Source organism: Marmota flaviventris, chromosome 3, assembly GCF_047511675.1.
Source record: "Marmota flaviventris isolate mMarFla1 chromosome 3, mMarFla1.hap1, whole genome shotgun sequence".
NCBI classification, from domain to species: Eukaryota; Metazoa; Chordata; class Mammalia; order Rodentia; family Sciuridae; genus Marmota; species Marmota flaviventris.
The window spans coordinates 85,831,283-85,855,061 of record NC_092500.1 but is presented as its reverse complement, the minus strand read 5'-3'; the positions used below and the strand labels follow the sequence as shown (position 1 = coordinate 85,855,061).

General features: G+C 34.1%; 1 protein-coding gene across 5 annotated transcripts in view; it reads right to left on the bottom strand.

Moving 5' to 3' along the window:
- Dnai7 (dynein axonemal intermediate chain 7) overlaps positions 1–23,779 on the bottom strand; it is a 73,745-nt gene that overhangs the window by 25,989 nt on the left and 23,977 nt on the right. For all 5 annotated transcript variants that reach the window (XM_071610050.1, XM_071610052.1, XM_027934226.2 and 2 more), the window contains 3 exons: positions 19,733–19,879; positions 16,635–16,738; positions 14,619–14,973 (listed from right to left, as the gene is read on the bottom strand). In XM_071610050.1, coding sequence (XP_071466151.1) covers positions 14,619–14,973; positions 16,635–16,738; positions 19,733–19,879 — 606 coding nt within the window. The remainder of the gene's footprint in view (positions 1–14,618; positions 14,974–16,634; positions 16,739–19,732; positions 19,880–23,779) is intronic.

The window sequence follows — 23,779 nt, the reverse complement described above, 5'->3', positions numbered from 1 at the left end:
TTCAAGCAATGAAATTGAAATGCCATCAAAAGCCTACCAACAAAGAAAAGCCTAGGACCAGACAGATTCTCAGCTGAATTCTCCTAATTGCTCAAAGAAGAATTAACAATCCTCCTCAAATTATTTCATGAAATAGAAAAAAGGAAGGAACCCTTCCAAACTCATTCTTTGAAGACAGCATCACCCTGATACTAGAATCAGACAAAGATACATCGAGGAAAGAAAACTTTAGATCAATATTCCTAATGAACATACATGGAAAAATTCTTAATACTGGCAAATTTCATGCAAAACCTATTAAAAAGATATTGCACCATGATCAAATGGGGTTCAATCCAGGGATGCAAGGTTGGTTCAACATGACGAAATCACTGCAATTAATCACATCAATAGACTTAAAGACAAGAATCACATGATCATCTCAACAGACACAAAAAAAGCATTTGATAAAATATAGCATCCATTTATGTTCAAAATGCTAGGAAAAAGTAGGGATGGTAGCAACATACCTCAACATTGCAAAAGCTATATATGTTAAACCCAAGGTCAACATCATTCTAAATGGAGAAAAATTGAAAGCATTCTCTCTAAAAAATGGAACAAGACAAGGATGCCCTCCTTTTATCACTTCTATTAAAACATAGTCCTGGAAACTCTAGCCAGAGCAATTAGACAAAAGAAAGAAATTAAAAGGCTATGAATAGAAATAGGAAAAGAAGAACTGAAACTATCCCTATTTGCTGATGACATGATTCTGCATTTAGAAGGCTTCCAAAATTCCACCAGATAGATTCTGGAACTCATAAAAGAATTCAGCAAAGTAGTAGGATATAATATTAATACCAAAACATAAATTGCATTCCTATACATCAGTGATGAATCAACTGAAATAAAAGTTAGAAAAATTAGACCATTCATGAAAGCCTCAAAGAAAATTAAATATTTTGGAATCAATCTACAAAAAAGAGATGCAAGTCCTCTGCAATGAAAACTATAGAACACTAAAGAAAGAAACTGAAGAAGAACTTAGAAGATGGAAAGATATCCCATGTTCTTGGTTAGGCAGAATCAATATTATCAAAATGGACATAATACCAAAAATGCTATACAGATTTAATGCAATTCCTATTAAAATTCCAATTATGTTCTTTCATAGAAATAGAAAAAGTAATCATAAAATTTATTTGGAAATCTGAGTCCCAGAATGGCCAAAGCAATCTTTAGTGAGAAAAATGAAGCAGGAGACATCACAAACCAGACCTTAAATTATACTACAGAGTTATAGTAACAAAAATGGCATGGTATTAGCACCAAAACAGATATGGAGACCACTGGTACAGAGTAGAAGACACAGAGTCAAACCACATTAATATAATTATCTCATACTAGACAAAAGCACCACAATAATACATTGGAGAAAACAATAGCCTCTTAAACAAATGGTGCTGGGAAAACTGGAAATCCATATGTAGCAAAATGAAATTAAACCCCTATCTCTCGCCATGCATAAAATTCAACTCAAGTTGGATCAAGAACCTAGGCATTAGACCAGAGACCCTGCACCTACTAGAATTCAGCTTAGGAACTGAATTCCTCAACAAGACTTCTAAAGCACAAGAAACAAAATCAAGAATTAATAAATTGGATAGTATCAAATTAAAAACCTTCTTCACAGGAGAGAAAACAATCAAGAATGTGAAGAGAGATCTTACAGAATGGCAGAAAATCTTTTCTGCCTGCCCTTCAGATAGTGCATTAATGTCCAGGATATATAAAGAACTCAAAAATTTAACACCAAAAAAACCCCAAGTAACACAATCAATAAATGGGCAAAGGAACTGAACAGGCACTTCACAGAAGAGATACAATCAGTCAATAAATATATGAAAAAATATTCAACATCTCTAGCAATTAGAGAAATGCAAATCAATACACTGAGGCCGAGTGGCGCATGCCTGTAATCCCAGCTGCTTGGGAGGTTGAGGCAGGAGAATTGCGAGTTCAAAGCCAGCCTCAGCAACTTAGCAAGGGACTTAGCAACTCAGCAAGACCCTGTCTCTAAATAAAATAAAAAAGGGCTGGGGATGTGGCTCAGTGGTTGAGCACCCCTGGGTTCAATTCTCAGTACCAAAAACCAAACAAACAAACAAAAAAAAAAAAAAAAAAAAAAAAAAAACAACTACACTGAGATTTCACCTCACTCTAGTCAGAATGGCAATTATCAAGAATACAAGTAAAAATATATGTTGGCGAGGATGTGAGGGAAAAGGTACACTTATACATTGCTGGTGTGACTGCAAATAGGTGCAAGCACTTTGGAAAGCACTGTGGTGATTCCTCAGAAAACTTGGAATGAAACCATCATTTGATCCAGTTATCCTCCTTCTCAGTATATATCCAAAGGATTTAAAATCAGCATACCTATACTGACGTGGCACATCAATATTTACAGCAGCTCAATTCACAATAGCTAAACTATCTAACCAATATAGGCGCCCTTTAACAGAAGTGTGGATAAAAAAATATGATATACATACACAATAGAATATTATAAAGCTATAAAGAACATAAAATTATGGTATTTGCCAGTAAATAATGAATCTGTAGACTAACATGCTAAGTGAAATAAACCAGTCCCAATAAATGAAAGGCCAAATGTTTTCTCTGATGTGAATGCTAACACACAAAAAAGGGTGGACAGAGGAATTACTTTGGGTTAGACAAAGGGGGATGAAGATAAGGGAGGGGAGAAGGGAATAGGAAAGACAGTAGAATGAATCAGACATTACTTTCCTGTGTTTATGTATGAATACATGACCAGTGTAACTCTATATCATGTGCAATGAAAAAAATAGGAAGTTATACTCCATGTATAAGTAATATGTCAAAATACATTCTACTGTCATGTATAAATAAAAAGGATAAATTTTTTTAAAAGAAATAATCCAATTAAATATGGGCAAATAATCTGAATTTTTGTTTAAATCTGCCAGTACTTATTTCTGTGACCTTGAACAAGTCATTTAAAATGATGAGCCTCAAATCCTGAGCTGTCAACAAGATATTTGGTACTTAACTATGTACCAGACATGTAATACAACTTGTAAACAACTCTTCTAGTTAAGGAAATGGAAGCTTAGGGACATAACTGTTTAAAGGGATGAATAAAATAATGGAAGTAAAAGAATTCAGTGTATGGTAAAGCACAATATGACTGTAATGTTGCTATAGAAATTGGGTATATGTGTGCTGATACTTGCAAACTGGTTGGTATCCAGAAAACTCCATTTGACCTCAGATACTATTAGTACTTCTGCAGCACTAGAAGGACCTTATGTCAGAAGTCTAACCAGAAACTCAAAGCCATTTAATTGCAGAGTGAGTCTCCATCCTCAATCACCATATACAAAGTCACCCTTCGTAGTTATCTTTTCCTTTACTCTCAGCAGCGTAATGCCCTGTGTGTCTTTGTGAGTTTTTTTTTTCCCCCCAGGGGCGGAGGGTGGTGGGGTAACTGAGGATTGAATCCAGGGGTGTTTAACCACTGAGCCACATCCCCAGCCCTTTTTTATATTTTATTTAGAGACAGGATCCTGAGGAGTTGCTAAGTGCCTTGCTAAGTTGCTGAAGCTAGCTTTGAACTGGCGATCCTCCTGCCTCAGCCTCCTAAGTTGCTATAGGCATGAGCCACTGTGCCTAGCTATGTGTCTTCCTCTTGACCAGTGTTAACAATCTTTTATTTTCTGCAACCCTTTCCATGGTGCCTCTGAAACTTCTCACTTATTCAAAGAATGTTTATAGATCTCTAAATTGCACCATATTACCTAGACATTAGGAATTAAAAAAGAAAAAAAAAACTGACAAGAACACTAGGAATTAAAAAGAAAAAAAACTGTCTTAAGGATTTTCCAGTTTACTGAGGAAACAAATAAAGAAATAGGTATAATATAATTTTGTAGGTGCTACAGTGGAAGGTAAGGGATCCACAATTTCCCAATTCTCTGAGAAAACAGGTAGGTAATGACAACAAGCACTACCTAAAGGTGGTAAAGTTTGAACTAAATATTGAAAGACAATTAGGGCTTCACCAAAAATGGTGAGAGGGAATTCCAAGCATGAGCAAAACAGAGGGTGCCAAGCACCCCATTTAGTCTGGTATGAATAGAAGGAGGCATGTCAGGGGGGTATAAAAAAATAGAAGACCGGAAAGATGCAGGGGTTACTTTACGAAAAAATTTGGATGCCCTTTGAAAACCAGGATTTCTCCTGTGGGGGAAGGAGAGACCACAAAAGGCCTTTAATAGGAAACTAACATGAAGAAACTTGTATTTGGAAAGAGTATGCCAATGGTCAGCTGATGAATGGACTGCTCAGTAAGGATTACAAATGCACGGTGGCAAGATCAGGGCCACTAGAAGGAGCACATATGAGAGATGATGTGTTGGTAAAATCAGCATAACTGCCTGATTGAATATAGATATCAGGTGAGGAAGAGAATAAGGTCAAATCTCAGGTGTTGGCTTAGGTAATTAGTGGAGAATGATGACAGAAGGAGAGACAGAGATTTAGTGGGGGAAATCATGTCAATAATTTTAGACATGTTGAATTTGAGGTGCCTGTGAGTCATCTAGGCTTCCAAGTTGTATTTCTTTCTTATAGGAAGAATTATCATCATTAAAACACCAAGTATCAGACCAACAAGTAAGTCAGGCTAATTCCTGTCTTCAAAACTTTGAGAATTCTTCAAACTGGCTTCTTACCTTGAAGAACATTAAGAATTATTCAGACTCTTTCAACAGAATTTTTCCACAGTATGTCAGCATGCAACAAGAAAATATCAACTTCTATGTTATCACACAATAAAGAGAATAATCCTGAATTTAACCTGTAGTGTTACATAGTTTAAAAAAGTTTTTAATTTTTATATTACTCAAGCTCAATTGACTTTTTGATTTTGACTAACTTTTGAAGTTAGACTTCTTGATGAAGGAAGCAGTGGGCCAATTTATAGATTTGTGTAAGTTCCTGCATCTTGGTAGCTACTCTAGAATGTTTTTCTGTGATTGCAGTGTAGGAGCTGCTATAATATAGATGTTGAAGTCTCTCAAAAGTTCATGTGTTTATTTGAAGGCTTGGTCCTCAGAGTAGGGCTATTGGAAGCTGCTGTGGACCTTTAGAAGGAGGATAATTTTAGATGGTTCTTAGGTCCCAGGGGTGTGCCCCCAAAGGGGATTGTGGGGCCCTAACCCCTTTCTCTCTGATTCCTGACCATGAGGACAGCAGTTTGCTTTGCTATGCTCTCCTTGCCATTGTCAACTGGCACCCACATCACAGGCCTAAAAGCAACTGAGTTCACCCTTTGTGAACTGGAACCTTTAAACCAGAGCCAAAATAAACTTTTCTCTTCATAAATTAACTATCTCAGGTAATTTGTTTTAGTGACAGAAAGCTGCAGTAACAAGTCTCAAAAAATGATAACTAAAGGCTCAATGTTTCAGCATACTAAAAACTAAAAGAAAGTGAAAGAGGCCTAAGGAGCTCTCTCAAAAACGAAAGTCCCTCTGACCTTCCCTTGACAACCACCTAACTCAAGTTCAGGGAGAGGCTTTTCTCTGAAGTTCCTGTATCTACCTAACAGCCAGATCTGGCAAACAGGAACATAATTGCCTTCAGTCCTCTTACCAAATTTTCATTAACCAAGGAAGAGTAAAGCTGTATCACAGAGGCAAAGGCTGAAAATCAAACACCTTATCCAGAGCCCAAAGAACTTTGTTCCAGGCCATTGTCTGCCCCTTTGGTCCCATTCATTCATCTCCCTAAAAATCATTTCCAAACTTCTAAATGCCCTGCCTCCCTCATTTTCCTCTTCCTGTGAAGCAAATGTTTAAGCTTCCAGCATCTTGGACCTTCTTTGAGTTTCAGATTTTGTTTGGCTCCTGTGCACATTTAATGTGTATGCTTTTTCTCCTGTTAATCTGTCCACAGTTGATTTCAGCAGACTCAAGTATTGAATCTTCAGAGGGAAAGTTTACAGCTGTGTCATCAGAACACACTCTTGTACAAAACTTGAACTTCAGACCTCATCTGTTGACAATATAATCCTTCACGGTTTTATACATTATAAAACTCCTGTGTTTGTTGGAATGAAGCTGAAAAAGTACTCCTTTATTCACACTTTTATCATGATTTATATCTTGTAATGGAAGCCTCTTTCATAATTCTTTTACAAAACTAGTTATTTTCCATGTATTTTTTTCTTCTAGAAAGACTTTAATAGTTTTTTTTACGACTTGACAATTGCCAACTGGAATTTTTTATGTAAATTGCACTAAGTTTACAGGTTTATAATAAGTTTATAGTAAATAACATTTTCAAAAAATATGTTTGCTTGGAAAGGTTAATAAAATATAAGGCAGAGAAGGTAGTTAAAGTATAACATTTCAAAGGCACTTTGGGGCTCTCTCTCTCTCTCTCTCTCTCTCTCTCTCTCTCCATATATATATATATAAATTGGCTTATAATATGGAAGAACTTTGTGGAACACCAGAAAAGTGTTTTTCATTGTAAATTTATGAATGTACTCATGTTGTGTCATGTAAATTCTTTTAATATGTGTGCAATCTGAATTTTTATTGATTTTATTATTTTTTAATACATAACAATGGAATGCATTCTTATCATACATATAGAGCACAATTTTTCGTATCCCTGTATATAAAGTATGTTCATGCCAATTTATGCCATTATACATGTACTTTGTATTTTGTTGTTGTTGTTGTTTGGAGGGTTTTTTTTTTTGCATTACAATCTGAATTTTTATAAACACAATCTGACTCATAATTGGATGGGTTAGTGAAAACCATAGAGATTCCAAAAACAGGTCTTAGAATCCACTTGGAAATTTGCCATATGGCATTTCAGGTCAATAGAAGGTTTATATGGTTAATGTATTAAGACAGCTGGCTAAGATTCACAATAAAATAAATTTAGATACATTCTTCTCATTTTAAAATAAATTCAAAATAGATAAAAGATTTAAATATACAAACATAACTAAACCAACCAAAACCCACAAAAATCATAAAAGTATCCATAGAGAATACAGGAGACTGCTGACAACAACTATTAAAGAAGTAGTAATGCTGATACTGCACATCCTCAAAATGTCAGCACTGAACACTTTACAGATAGAATGTCTCAAACCTTTTTGTCATTCAAAGATCTACATAAAAACATTAATTGATCTGAATTCTACTTAAAGATAACTTAACCATGACTTCAGAATAATTTCTTGACAGAAATAGAAGATGATTTTGGAAATATAGCATTATTTGCTTCATTTTGGATAAAAGTAATGATTATCCTGAATCTGCTAAAGTCTCATTCACTCCTGTGGCTTTAATAAAGTACTGTCTAAAGGCCAATGGTTCCCAAATAGCAGCTACTAATGCCTTTCAAGCCATACATGGTGTGCATTGGTTGCTTCTAGAAGTGCAATGAACAACCAGCACAAGAACATGTTCATGGTACTTGTGTCTGACAATCCTTTGAACTCCAGAGGAAATGTGTACTAGGCATTCCTATTTGTAGGCCCCAAAGTTACTATGACCCAAACAAAACTTGTTTCAATGCCATCATCTCCCATTCTTGTCCTTCTCAGTAGATTGTACCACCATCTACCTAGTTGACAAGATGTGTTTATTTTGCCTCCAAGACATATCCCAAATATATCCATTTTCCCAGGACTCTTATTGTCACCTTTGTCCAAGCCACTGTGACTTGGACTATGTTCTACCAGTACTATTAAACTAGATACTATATTTTTTATTCTGGCTTCTCCCAATTTGTTCTCTACACAGCAGCCAGAATAATCTTTCAAAGCCTTACATCAGATCATGTCCCTCTCCTACTTAGTCTTTTAATAGCTTCCTGTTGCATTTACAATAAAACCCCAACTTTTCATGCAGGCCTGCAAGGCCCTGCTTTATCTGGCCCTGCCTCACTCTCTGACTTCATCACACTATGTTTTTTCTTCCTGGTCCTCACTTCTGCCTTACAACCTTTGCAATAATTATAATTGTGTCCTAAGACTATTTTCACCTCAGTCATTAACTAATTTTTCTTGTGATTTGGATCTTAGCTTAAAAATTACCTCAGTGGGCAGGCCTTTCTAAAGACCCAATCTAATATCACCACCATTTTAATCCTGTTCATGGCATTTATTATCATCTGGTATTGTCCATTTTTTCTTATTTATTGTTGGGTTCTCCTGAATTGTATAAAATTTTAAGAGCAGGAACCTTACTTGTCCTTTCCCCAGTGTCTCCTAAGGGCCAGGAACCTAGAGGCAGGCACTCAACAAATATTTGTTGAGTAAAGAAAAAAGAACAAGGTCCAAGTTATGATCATGGAAATGTACTTGCAAAGTCAATTTGTGGAAAGTTGAAGGTTGCTGAATGTTAAGGAACTTTGATATTAGGTTTTTTTTACATGGGCTATGTTCATGGATTTTAATTTATCCATGATGATGCCAAGAAATTCCCAAATCCATAAAGCTATTTCATATATCCATACCTTTCACATACTGTCCAGAATATCTTCCTTCCCTTCTTATCTAAATTCCTCCAATAAAAAAAATAAATAAATTCCTCCAAAATGCATCCCTTAAAAAAGTTCAAAGACCTATATTCTATCAAGCACAACTCTTAAATCATTATTTCTGAGGGAAATTATTATTTCTAAAATTTTCATAAATATGTACTCTTAATTTAGGCCTTTCTAAATTTTTTTAATGATCTATTAATTAGGAGGACAATACCTACTATACTTTTAGTAGTATCCATTTTAAGTTAACTAAGATATGGTATTAAGAGCCCTCTAGTGGTCAAGTTCTTAATAGACTCCTCAAAAAGAAACACATGACTACAATCTGTAAAGGATTTAATTTTTTAAGCTAACCAAGTATTAAATATTGATTATTTTGATTACCTCACATATAAATCATAATTCAGGTCTCTGAAGTCACAAGTTCTTGTATTATTAAGCCATATTTGCATTATAATCAGTTTTCAAAGACAAAGATTTGAGACATATTTATTAAAATATGCCAATCTAAAATTATGGAGGTAAACAAAAAATGTAAAAATAGAGAATCTTCTTCCTCTAAAAATCAAACATAGAACTGGGTGCTGTAATCCAGCAAATCAAGAGGCTGAGGTAGGAGGGTTGCAAATTCTAAGCTAGCTTAGACAACCTAGCCAAGCCCTGTCTCAAAATAAAAAGTAAAATGGTCTGGGGATGTAGCTCAGTGGTAGAGTGCCTCTGGGTTCAGGTTCCAATGCAGAAGAACAAAACAAACATAAAAGAAAGAAAACAAAGAAAAACAAAAAAGTAAAGCTGTCTATTCATTTTATGGGTAATCTTTAATTTACACAGAATGCATTTTACCACACAAAAATGTAGTGTTATGGATGACATTTAGGGTTATGAGCATTCCCATGTGCCTGTCATTTTAAAGAAATACAAACTCAAACATCATACCTAAATATGACTGCAAACTCAAGAGCCCCAATGTGAGGAGCAACCAGGGGCTGCCACTGTGGTGGGAAGAGTCTTCCCATCACCACGTTCTATGTTGGGTCGCTGCAAGAAGAAGGTCCCTAGTGACAAGCTTGTAGAATCCTGAAAGGTAGCAGAAATGATCTCCAGAACACCCAGCTCCAATGGAAAGGGTCTTAAGTTTCCCTAAAACACAGAATAATTGGATGTGAGCATAAGGAGCTAAATCTTTATGACATGGTGGCTGGCCTTACTGTAAGTTGCTTACAAGAAACCAGGATCTGCTTTTCATCACTTAACCATCCATTCACTTTTTCCTCCCTTCATTCAATAAATAGTCACAGAGCCCTTACCCTTTAACAGGCCCTGTGCTATGTAAATATGAAGTTGATCAATAAATTCTTATCCTCAAGGTCATCCTTTAGTGTTTAATACCATTATAACAGAAAGATCAGAGAACAGGGGAGGGACATCTCATTTAATCTGAGGAAAGTTGCAGAGGTGAATTTTAAGCAAGACTTGAAAGATCAAAGGAAGTTAGGTAAAGTGGATGGATGAGGGTGATGGGAGGAAGGAATTTCACAATGATGGGAGCAAAAGCACAAATGCAGCTGCACAGGCAAATTGTGAACTTTCCCCCTTTAAAAGCAAAACAGGAAGTATAGTGTTTCATTTCCTGTGAGGAAAGTGCCTGCTCAGTCCTTACTTACTCAAAACAAAAAATACGGAAGTGTATACAGAGGAAAAATCACTGATAACATCCTCTTACCTTACTCAGGTCTCTTCCCACCCTCAAAACAGTTTGATAAAAAGGTTCTCAGGTTCTTTTCTACACAGTCACAAATAGTATTCTCCCTCCTCACAAAAACTAATTCATATTTCAATTAGAGCCCATTACTTAAAAAAATATTTTAACAATACATGCTACACATTTCTCCATATAAAAGCATGTAAGACCTATTGTCATTTTAAACAGTTATTTGTATTTGGATATTTTATAATCATTTTCATCCACAGACTTTTGCTACTATAAAAAATAAGTCAATGAATATACTGACATGTTTATTTATTTGTACCATTATTTCCTAATAATGAACTATTAAAAGTTAAATCTCTAATCATAGGCACATTTACATACTGCCAAAATAAGGACTGAACAAATTCACACTGCTAACAACTGTACATGAAAACATCTGTGTCTCTCATACTCATTTTGATAAGAAATTATATAGATAGATAGATAGATAGATAGATAGATAGATAGTTTGGGTTCTATTTTTATTCCTTATTTGAATATGTTTTCATATTTTTATTAACTAGCTATACTCCCCCCACCCACTGTCTGCTCACATCTTTTGTTTAATTTTATGTTGGAAAATTTTCTTCTGATTTGTACAAATTCTTTATATTAACATATTAACCATTTGTCATATATTTTGAAATATTTTGCTTAGTCTATAGTCTTCCAATTGGTTTACAGTAAGGTTTATTTGGCTACAAAATGTTGAAATCTAACTAATCTTTCATTCATGGTTTTGAATGATTCACTGATTAAAAAAAAACTTTCATAGTAAAAATTTTAAAAATTTCCTACATTCCCTTCAAATACTTTTATTATGTTCTTGAGTTTTAATTTTTTTATATTAAACTTTTAATCCGATTTTAAACTTTATAAAGAATCAATATTTATTTCATTTTAAATCTAAGCCAGTTGCAAGTGCCAATTATTACATCAAACTCATCCTTTCTATTCTCAAATTATGGTACTTCATTTGTTATAGATATTGAACCTCCCGCTTTTATCCACCAGTTTTTCATCTCCCACCTCTCTGATTCCATATAATTATCTTGTCCTCCTCTTTTGAACTGCTGTCTTTATAAATGCAGTGATTTTTGCTCTGCATCTACTCAGAACTACAAAAGATAGTTCTCATTGTTCAACATCGGTGGCAGATTTAGGTCCAGCTAATGAATGTTGAAGTCTGCCCTCTCTCCTTGCATAATGTGTTGCTTGGAGGTGGAGGACTGCTTTTTCTGGCTATCACCTCCACCTCCTCCTCAGGAGATGGCTCTATCCTCCTGAGGCCTTGGAATAATGTACTTAACCACTACTACTGGATTTTCCCATTTCAATGGAAAACTTACAGACTCCAGTCTTATTTATATTAGCTTTTTCAGAATGCTACAGGAGTTTTGGAAGAACAGAGCACATACATATAAGCATAAGCTTACACACATACCTGTCTGGGGGCATTGAAAGGATATGCCCTAGAAATGGTGTTATTCTCATCTGATATTCAATCACTATGCTTTTTTAAAATCCTCTGATGACATCAAGTCCCTCCATTCACAGTTTTTGACCAAGCTTTCCAAGCTCTGGAAAGCTATCATATCACATGTTTATCATAAAATAAACAATTTCTGCTATACCACTAATTGCATGATGTAGAGTTTCTTGGACTATTTGAGTATTCTGTAAAATGTGCATTTAACTATCCAGCATAATGCTTTTCCTTGATGCACTCTTGCAGCACTTTCAATATTAGCATTTGGGTACCTTTGTCATCATTATAAGCTGAAATTGTTCAATGTAACATTAAGTGATAACAAAATCAGGGCATAGATGAATACATTGGTAAGGGCCATTCAAAACCGGTGGTTTTGAATTCACTGAGAGTGAATCAAATGTTTGATTCCAATTATTGTTTCACAATTTTTAAATTAATATAATTCTTATATAAAATGCTTATAAATTTTATAAAACATTAATTATGACAATAAAACTTGGTTCAGTAGGGGAGAATTGTCTAATGTTTTGACAGATCAAGAATAAATATTTCTAGGGCTGAGGTTGTAGCTTAGTGGTAGAGCGCTTGTGTGAGGCATGTGTGAGGCAATGGGTTTGATCCTCAGCACCACATAAAAATAAATAAAACTAAAGCTGTTGTGTCCACCTACAACTAAAAAAAATTAAAAAAAGAAAAAATATTTCTAGATACTCTCATGCTCATAATAATTTTTATACCTTGTATTCTTCATTTTCATGAATTTAAAATCACAAATCTTGCCACATTTTAACTTAGTAGGGTTTCATTTTGGCTCCTTACTGTACATTGAAATAATTTTAGGTCTAGTTCTATTTATCCATTCTACCCTTATCCCCTTAGTCATCAATTTGTAATGTCCACTCTGCTTTATTAGTTAAAGTGAGTCACATATCATGCCTAACTTCAAGGGGGAGCAGAGATTATATTATTTCATATGTCTAGGAAAGTGAAGAGAACTAAAAATAATGTTAAACTCTATTAAATTTATGCTACCTGGAATTTAAAATAAAGATTTTAAAAAATAATCTTATTACTCAAAGAACATCTTTTAAAAGTAGCAAATTTTTTTAAAAAAAATATTTTTTAGTTGTTGATGGACCTTTATTTTATTCATTTATTTATATGTGGTGCTGAGAATCAAACCCAGTACCTCACACATGTGACTCAGGCAATCTATCACTGGGCCACAAACCCAGCCTCCTAGCAAATTTTTAAAGAGAATAAACCACTCATTTCCTACCTCTCTATCAGCTGAGAACAGATTTCTGGGTTCTTCTCCCTTTAAGCCTTAAATTTTATTTAGTTATATTCATACTGAAAATACTATTCTTTGTATTTAGCATTATGTCATATCCATTTCCTATACTGCTTTAGAGTTTTTATAATTTTTGATGCTAGTATATTTCAAATGGTATTTTTCAATATGTATGTTCTTAGAATATCAAAATTTTCATATTTTTATTTCAGATTTTCAATCTAAAACTCAATTCTTTCCAATCTAATCCTCAATTCTTTCCAATGTTTAAAGAAAATAAATCAATAAAGCAATGTATTTTACGTCTTTAAGCATTTGTAGGAAAACCTGACATTTTGGTTTCCTCTTAAAATACAAATGTGCTATGGGTAAACAAATAAGCTCCTTAGCTTTGAAAAAGTATTACTTAATTTTCAAAAGACAACTTTTTCACATATTAATTAAGTAAATGGCTTGAAAATCTTGACAATAGAAGCCAAACTAAGAAACTCACAGGTCCAATGTTTTCTCTCATATGCAGAAGCTAGAGTAAAATAATGGATAGGGGAAAGAAAGAATAAGATAATATAAAGATAAAGGAAAGAGAAGTAATGTAGAAGAAAGAGATGGAAGGGCAGAGTGGAGGGATGGGAACTGGGAGACAATGCAAAATAAATTCTTTAAAAAATCATGTTATGTGCATATATAAACATACCACAAGGAATTTCACTATTTTGTATAAGTAAAAAGAACCAATCAAATATAAATAAGGAAGTCTAGTAGAGTAGAGGAAGGAGAACAGAGGAGGGGAGGGAGGACAGGAGGGAAAGGGGAATCATAAACTGAAATCCAATTACATGCATGTATGAGTTTGTTCAGATGAACCCAACTACTATATATAACTATAAAGCTCTAATTTTAAAAAAAGAACAAGAAGAAAGCAGAAAACATCCAAAGGACAATAATTATTAAATTTATCTAATAATACACACACACACGCACACACACACACGCACACACACACACACACACACCAAGTTTTGAGAGGAATGTGATGTTTTAAGAAAATCAACTTTTACTCTACAAAATGCTTTTTCAGAAAACAAAATACTGAGAAAGTAACAGAGTAATGTAAGATAATCCTTCAGGTTTATAAAAGTGTTTACTATAAGTTTGTAGTCAATGGAAAGTTCCTTTGAGTGAGTTTAAACTATATAAAAAATACACTAAAATTACATGGCTTCAAAGCATTCCAGGAGTGTACCTAATATAAAAATGAGCCATCCTGTGCAGAACTTTTAGACTGTTGAAACCAGTAGCTCAACTATGAATAGGGACTCTTAACAGAAGGCAAGAAAACATGCATTACAAATTGAGGCACTGGCAAGAAAGTGACTTTAAAGATAATTTCTAGTTGTTTAGGAAAAATCTTGCAACAAAGGGAAATTAACAACATTCATTTGAACAAAGAAAAGAATATGAATTTAGATGTGTCCTACCCTTTGTGCTTCAGTAACATCTTGATCTTCAACTTTTATTTCATCCTCGGAATTTATGAGAGAGCCACTTTCTTGTGGTTTACACTCCTCCTGGTCCTCTTGGCTGACTGATTCTTCTATAGTCTTGACTTCTATAGTCGTGACTTCTGTAGTCTTGACTTCTGTAGTCTTAGTTCCTTCATCTGTGACAGTCTCAGTCATTAGAAAATTGTTTTCTTGTTCTGTTCGAACAAGCTTCAGTGGAGAAACATGATCATAGTGAGTATGTAGGAGTCGGAGAGCAATGTCACTTGTTGCCAATATCTTTGGAATTTCAAATCCAATTTGTGTTCCAGCGAATTTGATACTTTTGTACCTGTCAGAACAAAAAGCATGAGATCCTAGGAAATTTTGGGTGTATTTCAAATTTATACCTAAGCATTACTTCTTTCCATTTCCATTTTGCTCCTGTTTTACATCCCATTCAGACCTGTTTTGTTGGCAGCATTTGGACCCAGTTGCTGATGCTATTTTTCTCAAACACCCTCTTGGGATCCATAACCCCATACCTGACTCCCTCATTTCTAGCAGCACCTTTAGTCTCCTGTGTGTTTCCTTTCTAATCACCCTTAAAATGTTGACATTACTCCATGCTCTGTCCTAGGTTCTCTTCTCTTCTTCCTCTATATACACTCTGGATAGTGTCATTTCTGTGGCCTCAATTTCTGTTTATATTATGAGGAGTATCTAACATGAGTTTTACTTTTTCCTGGCATAGGCATCCCTAAATGGACTTTAATAGGTCAAAAACTGCTCTTCTATGAGTGTGAATGTATATAATTATTTGATGTTAAGAAAAACCTATGACATCCCAAAAACTTAAGAACCACAGGTTCATTATTGATGACTTCTCCAAATATACTCCACCTTAGATTTCTCTCTGTTTCTTTTTCAGAAAACAAAATGCTTTCAGCCAGTTTCACTTTGGTATCTCATAGTACTTTAAATTTAAAAAGTCCAGCACCAAATTTGTCCTGTTTATATTATCACCTCATCATCATCAAAATAAAACCAAACTTGTTTTCCCTCCACTATTCCTTATTATACTAACAGATACCAGCTTAATCCTCTTCTTAAACCTGGGTAGTGAATACAGAATTATTTGTTTTATTTTTATTCCTACCAAACTATACAGATTAATTTCCTTCACTCTTCTACTATCTGACATATTTTCCAAAAACAGGTTACATATTGTCTGTGATTAGTTTTAAACCACAGTATTTTGTAGTGAGTGGAATTTAGGGAATATTTTGCTCCTTTCTTTTACTAAATAGCAAAAATAAAGTTTATATTCATATGATTAGTCTTTTCAGCTAGAACCAGAATCCAAGGCTTCTAACTTTTATTCTGGTAATTTCTGAAATTCATAGCCATACTAACTCAATTAAATCAAAATACCAAAATTTAATACCAAACAGAAATCAAGTGATCAGAAATTTGTCATTATCAACATCATTCCTCAGAAATATGTCTCTTTGTTGAAAGTAGTTGGGAAAACATTAAAAAAATATCTAGGAAATAATCAGTGTGAAAATATATTATGTTTAACATTTCAAAAAGATAAGTATATGTTTTTTAAAAGTTTCAGATTGCTGTGTAGAAAGTATTCACCACATGTACTTTTTTGGGATGCCGAGGCTTAGGTAGAAGAAGAAGAGGGAAAACCCAACATTTATTGATAGTTTATTTACACTAAATACTGTGCTATAACTTTTACATGCATTGTGCTTAATCTTCAAACAAATCATATTAAGTCAAGTAATAGAGGTGTTATTTTACTGATGATGAACTGAAGCTCAACAGGCTAAGTAACTTTCCTAGGGTAAAAGGCAGGTTACTTAGCCATTTACAACTCCAGTTAACTGACTTCCTAATATGGGTTTTTCCACATATACCATGCTATTATGCAACAGGCCTGCCAGTGATGATGTGACTCTAATGTCACATGTATAGGGAAAATATTCCCCATCCGGGTACCTTGGATTCTTCTTCAGGTTTGCCCACACATACAGAGTAACATTTTCATCTTGAATTACTTTTTCCATATTCCCACTGTCCAAATCTGCTAAAGTACTAGCTTGCTGTAAAAGAAAAAATAAACACTAGATGGAAGAGAAGAAATAAAACATTATATAGGTCCAGAGTCCTACTAAATTATACAACTTAAACAAGTTGTTTCATTCCTTATGTATTAGATTCCTTTCATTAATTAACTAAAAGAATAACTTTAGTACAAAGAAATTTCGATCAAAATGACAAAGGACTGCTAAAAACTTTCTCCTAAGGATGCAAACATTTATATAATTAAATATACCTTTCCTTTTTCTACTCAGTTTCTCTTAAGGTATCTAATGATTAAAGTGGTTCCTAAAGGACTGGAGTTGTAGCTCAGTGAGAGAGGCTCTGAATTTGATCCAAAACAAAATCCAAAACACAGGTGATCCTTTATTCCCAGGTAGAATCTAGGATGATTATTGTGTTACCATTTTTAATTTTAACATCAGAATATTGACTTTTCATTTCAACTTTATGCATGCTTCTTTCTCTGTAACTTATTAAATTGTAAATTGAGGTCAGCCTATCACAAACACACAAGTCTAGAAAGCACAATATCCAGTTCATGAAATCCAAATGAATCATGTGTTTTGCTACTCCAGTGATTATCATCTACCATTAAACACTTAAGGATGATCTCAAGAATTTTACAGACTAATAGTTTGATGTCTGTTGCTCAAGAAATAAGCTCTCAGAAAGGGGTTAAATAAATCAATACATATTTGATGGCTATAGTACAAAAAGTTCTGCAAACTGTACTTGTTGCTGATTTATTTTTAAAAGTGATTATTCTTCCACACTTGTTTTCTGTAACATTAACTTTTTGGAGTATCTAGAATAGATTCTTAGAACTGTTCTAAACTGTAGATTTACATGATTATTTCCTCATGGTATTGTTTAACTTGGTCCTCTATCCCATTTACTTTTCTCTGCACTGGAAAGACTAGGGATTAAATTAAATTTAAATCAAATATTTTCAGCAAAAAAGGCATCATATCTCAATATTGTGTACATCTACAAGACTGGGATCTTAGAATAAGACATATTCTATGCTTCTATAAACATATCAAAATATTCTAAAAAGAGCAAATTTTTAAAAGGAACCATAAATAAAGTTATATCATGTTCTTCATATTGCATCTGGAGGCATCTGATGTCCAACTATTAATGATAAAAACTTGGTCACTTGGTTAATATCACTTCTTACTGCAAGGTACTTTTTCTGTTTTGTTTTGTTTTTTTTGTTGTTGTTGTTGCTGTGGTTGTTGTTTTTCTAATTGCTTAGTAATCTGAGGTCGAATACTTTGGAACTAAGAGAATAATGCATTCCTTAACAGCTTTTCATATCATCATTTAGGTAGCTCTTAAGGATCCTTATCTGAATCAATTATAATATTGGGGATTGGAAAATAGTCATTTTCTAACTTATATTTCCATCTTTACTTGGATGGTCTTCTTCTACAAACAATTGTTTCTCCCCCATCCCATTTCCCCTTTTTGAAGGATCACCATAGATTCTTAGATTTTTATTTATTTAATGTGTTATAATTAATAATAGTTATTATTCTTTCTGCTATTCAAATTATTCCATTTTTAGCCAATAAGACACCTTTTAAGCTGATCCCTGTCCCTTTGATATGACCCCCTTAATCTTTTAAGTGTTTGCTTGCTATCTAACACAATAAGGTAATATAGCCTCATCTTTTACTTTTCCTTCTCCAGATCTGGAATTAGCTATTTACTATAATTAGTCTTGGTTCTTTTTTTAAGTGCATGTACTAGGGATTAAATCCAGGGCCTCCTGCATTCTAGGCAAATGTTCTGCCACTGAGCTACACCTCCAGTTCTCTTAGTTTTTACTTTTTTTTTTTTTTAGTTGTTGATAGACCTTTATTTTATTTATTTTTATGTGGTGCTGAGAATTGAATCCAGTGCCTCACACATGCCAGCCAAGTGCACTACTGTAAGCCACAGTCCTAGCCCCTTAGTTACTTTTTATGCAATAAAATTTTCTTCATATTGATATTTCTATTTCAAATTTGATATTATGTAAAAGATTATAAAAAATACTGTACCTCTTTTAAGATAAAAATCTCGATTACTAGTAATTAGAATACATATTTACTTACCTCTTTTGTCCAACTACACATGTAACAGGTGCAAAATTAAAATAGGAATAATAATGCTAACAATAAGCTTAGTAAAAGATATTTAGTGGAAGGTTTCTTTGTAGTATTTTTTTAAATTACAAAATATTCTACCAAACTGATACAAAGGACTGTGCTCTAGACAAAAGGAAAAATAATAATTGGTTTAATGGCCTAAACCAATGTCTGCCTGTAGATTATTCTCATTTTAAAAATCAAGCTAAAACAAAATAGTTATAAAAGCCATTCATGGGAAATTACAGGATGTTGAATATGAGAATTATGAAATTATAATTTTTTGTTAGGTATATTAATTTATGGTTATAGTGTTATTTGGGGATAAAATGTAATAACAACAACTTTCAAATGGTAAAGAAAATATAGAGATAAAGAATACTACCAGACATTTAAATATTATTGATTTTAATACATATCAATTATAGCTCAGTAAAGATAAAAAATGAATTAGATCGACATAGCGAGTATTTGGGGATTCATGGTACTATTCTTCAAATTTCACATTCAAATATAGTGCTTTTAAAATAAAAAGTTAGAGAAAAATAGAATATCAATACTTGTAATCTTGTGCCAAATGATTTACTCAAATTGAATTTCTAATACTGTTTTGTAAACTTATTTTCATAGTGAACTTAGTAAACCTTGGCATGTATCAGAAAATTGACTTCAGTTATATCGATGATATTTCTTTAAAAATGTTAACAGTTACTAAATCTGCATTAAATATGTGTGCTTCAAGTTATCCTAATTTTTCCATACCCTTTTAATATTTTAAGAAAATTGAATTATTTTATTGTATAGTACAAAATTTTAATGTTTTTAAATGTTAGTATTATTTGGAAAGTTCACACATACTCTGAGAAGTATTTCTGTGGCTTTGTTAAACTTAAGATGAAGGAGCTCCTGAAGTTGTAGAATTGATCCTTGGTATTGTATTACATTTTGTTCTTGCAAATCAAATGGTGGAGTTTCCATTAAAATCAATTTCAACTTTTCAATTAGCTGTAATATAAAGAATATTTACATTAATCCACTGACAAATAGTCAAATTAAAAGTAAAAGGGGGATGTTATATCACTTTTGGATTGAGAAACTTTTTATCCTCAGTGAAACATGTAGAAATCCTTTCTGTATTCATTCTATAATTTAAGATCATAAAAATATTTCCTCCCAAACTCCCTTTTAAATATTCTCCACTAAGTATAATAGAGCTTTCATTAGCAAAATGACAAATAATGAAAAATTTTGACGTCTTTAAGACTCTGAAACAATAGGAATATGTTAGTGTAGTTTGTATTGCTAAAACAGAATACCCAAGGCTGGGTACTTTTTAAAAGAGAAGTAGTTTATTTAGCTCACATAGGTTCAGGAACATGGCACCAGCATCTGCTCCATTTTAATAATGGCCTCACAATGGTGGAAACATGTATAAGAATGGCACACACAAAGAAGGGAGTCAGAGGTGGTGCCATGATCACTTATAACAAACTATTCTCAAGAGGACTAATCCACTCCCATGAGACCAGACCAACTCCTTCAAGAACACATTAATCCTTTTAAGATGATGGAGCTCTCATGACCTAATTACCTTCTACTATACCTCACCTCTTAAAAAGCTTACCACCTTCAACAAATGGTGCTAGGGAAACTGGAAATCCAAATGTAGTAGAATAAAATTTAACCCCTATCTGCACAAAACTCAACTCAAAATGGATCAAAGACCTAGGTATTAGACCAGCAACCTAGAAACTTACTAGAAGGTAGGCCCAACACTTCAACATGTCAGCTTGAGAACTAACTTCCTCAACAAGATTCCTGAAGTATAAAAGGTAAAATAAAAAACCAGTAAATGGGATGGTGTCAAACTAAAAAGTTTCACAGCAAAGTAAACAATCAAGACCATGAAAAGAGAGCCTACAGAATGGGAGAAAATCTTTGTCACCTGCACCTCAGATAAGATGTTAATTTCCAGGATATTCAAAAAACAAATAACCCAATCAATAAATGGGAAAAGAAACTAAACAGACATTTCTCAAAAGAAAAAATAGTAACAAATATGTGAAAAAATATACAACATCATCTGTAGCACTTAGAGCTATGCAAACTAAAACTGCACTGAGATTTCACCTTACTCTAGTCAGAATAGCAATTTTCAAGAATATAAGTAACAATAAATGTTGGCAAGGATGTGAGGAAAAAGGGTCAACTCTTACATTGCTGATGAGCCTGAAAATTGGTGCAATTGCTCTGGAAAGCAGTATGGAGATTACTCAAAAAACTAGGAATGGAATCACCATTTGACACAGTTATATCAATCTTCAGCAAATACCCAAAGGACTTAAACTCAGCATAGTATAGTGATGTGGCCACATCAATGTTTAAAGCAGCTCAATTCACAATAGCTAAACTATGGAACCAACCTGGGTGCCCTTCAACAGATGAATAGATTAAAAATTGTTTCGATACATATACACATGGAATATTACTCAGTCATAAATAAGAATGACTTTATGATATTTGCTAATAAATAGATGGATCTAGAGACTATCATGCTAAGTGAAATAAACCAATCCTAAAAAACCAAAGGCCAAATGTTCTCCTGATATGTGGATGCTAACTCACAACAAGGTAGGGAGGGGAAGAATAGAAGGTTAAATGGATTAGACAGAGGAGAAAGAAGGGAAGGGAAGGGGGAATAGGAATAGGAAAGACAGTGAAATTAATCAGACATAACTCACCACCTCCCAGATAATTGCCAAGATCCAGATTCATGAACTGGCATCATGTCTGTTCTAATTAGAATAAGATATATTCCATGTTTATATAAGTATATCAAAAAAAGAGTCTATTGTCATGTATAACTAAGAATAATTAAAAAGAAAAAAACTCACAGTAGCACAACACTAGGCACCAAGCTTCCAGTACATTAAACTTTGGGGACAGACCACATCCAAACCATGTTAATAATTAATAAATAACAAAAAGTATGACAATAACAAGGGGGCAAAGGAGAAGAGGAGGAAAACTACCAATACTGAATACTATGTTCTAGAAATTGTTCTAAATGCCATGTAGTTTTAATTTATTCTTTATCATAATTATATGAAGTAGGTATTATTGTGTCTATTATATAGATGAGGATACCAAGGCCTTGGATGATCAAGGAATTAGTAAGTAGCAGAACTTAATTTTGAGCACTGACAGAGATACATACAGAAAATTTCTGAATTAAGAGATGCAGCAGGGGCTGGGACTGTAAATCAGTGATAGAGCGCCTGCTTACCAGATATGAGGCACTAGGTTTGACCCTCAGCACCACATTAAAAATAAAGGTATTGTGTCTATCTACAACTAATTTTTTTTTAAAGAAATGTAACACCGTAGTCTAATCCTAACCACCTCTTACTAGTAGTAAGACTTGACAAATTATTTAACATCTCTGTGCTTTAGCTTCATTGTTTGTAAAATGTTGCTAATGGTCCCAACTTCATGGTACAGATTACGCCATGTATGAGAGTTTGTTAAATAAACATGATTTGGAAATTGGCATTTACCATGAGGTGCTTCTGGTATAGCTATTCAACTCTTTTCAAGCTACCTCTGGTAGCTTCCTGCTTTATTTCCTGAAGCTGTGAAGACTCTCTTCTTCTGTCTCTTGTTCTACTTACCCTTTTTCCATCTTTCCTACCATTTGTTACTTGTACTTCCATAGTCCACATTCTGTCACAGGAAGATGTCCCTCCACCCAGCTTATCACTGGTAGACTCTAACATTCCTTCTTACCATCTCCCTGCTAATTTCCAAGAACCAGATTCCTGAACCAGGATCATGCCTGGCAACTTCCCTGATAGAAAGGGTGTACAGTGGTAAGAACACTGTGTGATGAATACATTAGCATTCAAATAACTCAGGGGAGGGTCCTTAGGGATGTTGGAGCTCAGAATACCATACCCCAAAGTATAATCTTTGGCATGCTGAGCACATTTGAGTTCAAAGGAATTGGAAGACCTTAGAAGTTGCCTCAGAATCAAGGACTTTCTAGACTTTTTTTGTTCATCCCCCACTCTTGGTTCCTGGCATACAGCTTCTAAATCCCTGACTGACAGAAAAGGTCTAGAGGAATTGCTTTTGTTTTTCATAGTAAGTTCTCTTCAACTTTATGCTAGTGTGTTTATGCTAGTGAGTTTATGCTAGTGTGGTGACTCTTGGAGGATGGGGGCTGGTTGTCAGAGGAAACAAGGTCACTTTAAGGTTAGAAATTTTAGCTCTACTCCTTAACCTCAAGGGAAGAGAGAGGAACTGGAGATTGACTTAATCACCAATGGTCAATGACTTAATCAATCATGCCATGAAATGGGGCCTCCATAAAAACCCTAAACAATGGGGTTCTGAGAGCTCTGGGGTTGGCGTACACACCTAAAGAGGTTATGGAATGTCCACAACCCTTCCCACATACCTTGCCTTATGTATTTCTTTACACAACTCTTTATTCCATATCCTAATATCCTCCATAATAGGCTAGTAAGCAAAAGTAAACATTTGCCTACATTTTGAGAACCACTATAGTAAGTTACCACACCTGAGAAAGAGGTATGGGAACCCTACTTATAGCTGGTTTCTGTAAAGTACAGGTGGCAACCTAGGATTTATGATAGAAGAGGGGTACAGACTTGTGGGACAGAGTAGGACTCCTGTGCCAACTCTAGGTAGTGTCAGCATTGAATTGTAGGATGCCTGATTGGTGCCCAAAGAGCAGAAGATATAAGCTGGTATGAGAAACCTCACACACAGAGTACTGGTTTCAGAGTATTGGACGTACTTAAAAAAAAAAAAAAAAAGTTTCTCTTCTTTCTTGGGATTTGAAGAATCATATCATTCAGTTCAAGAAAATTGTCAGCCATT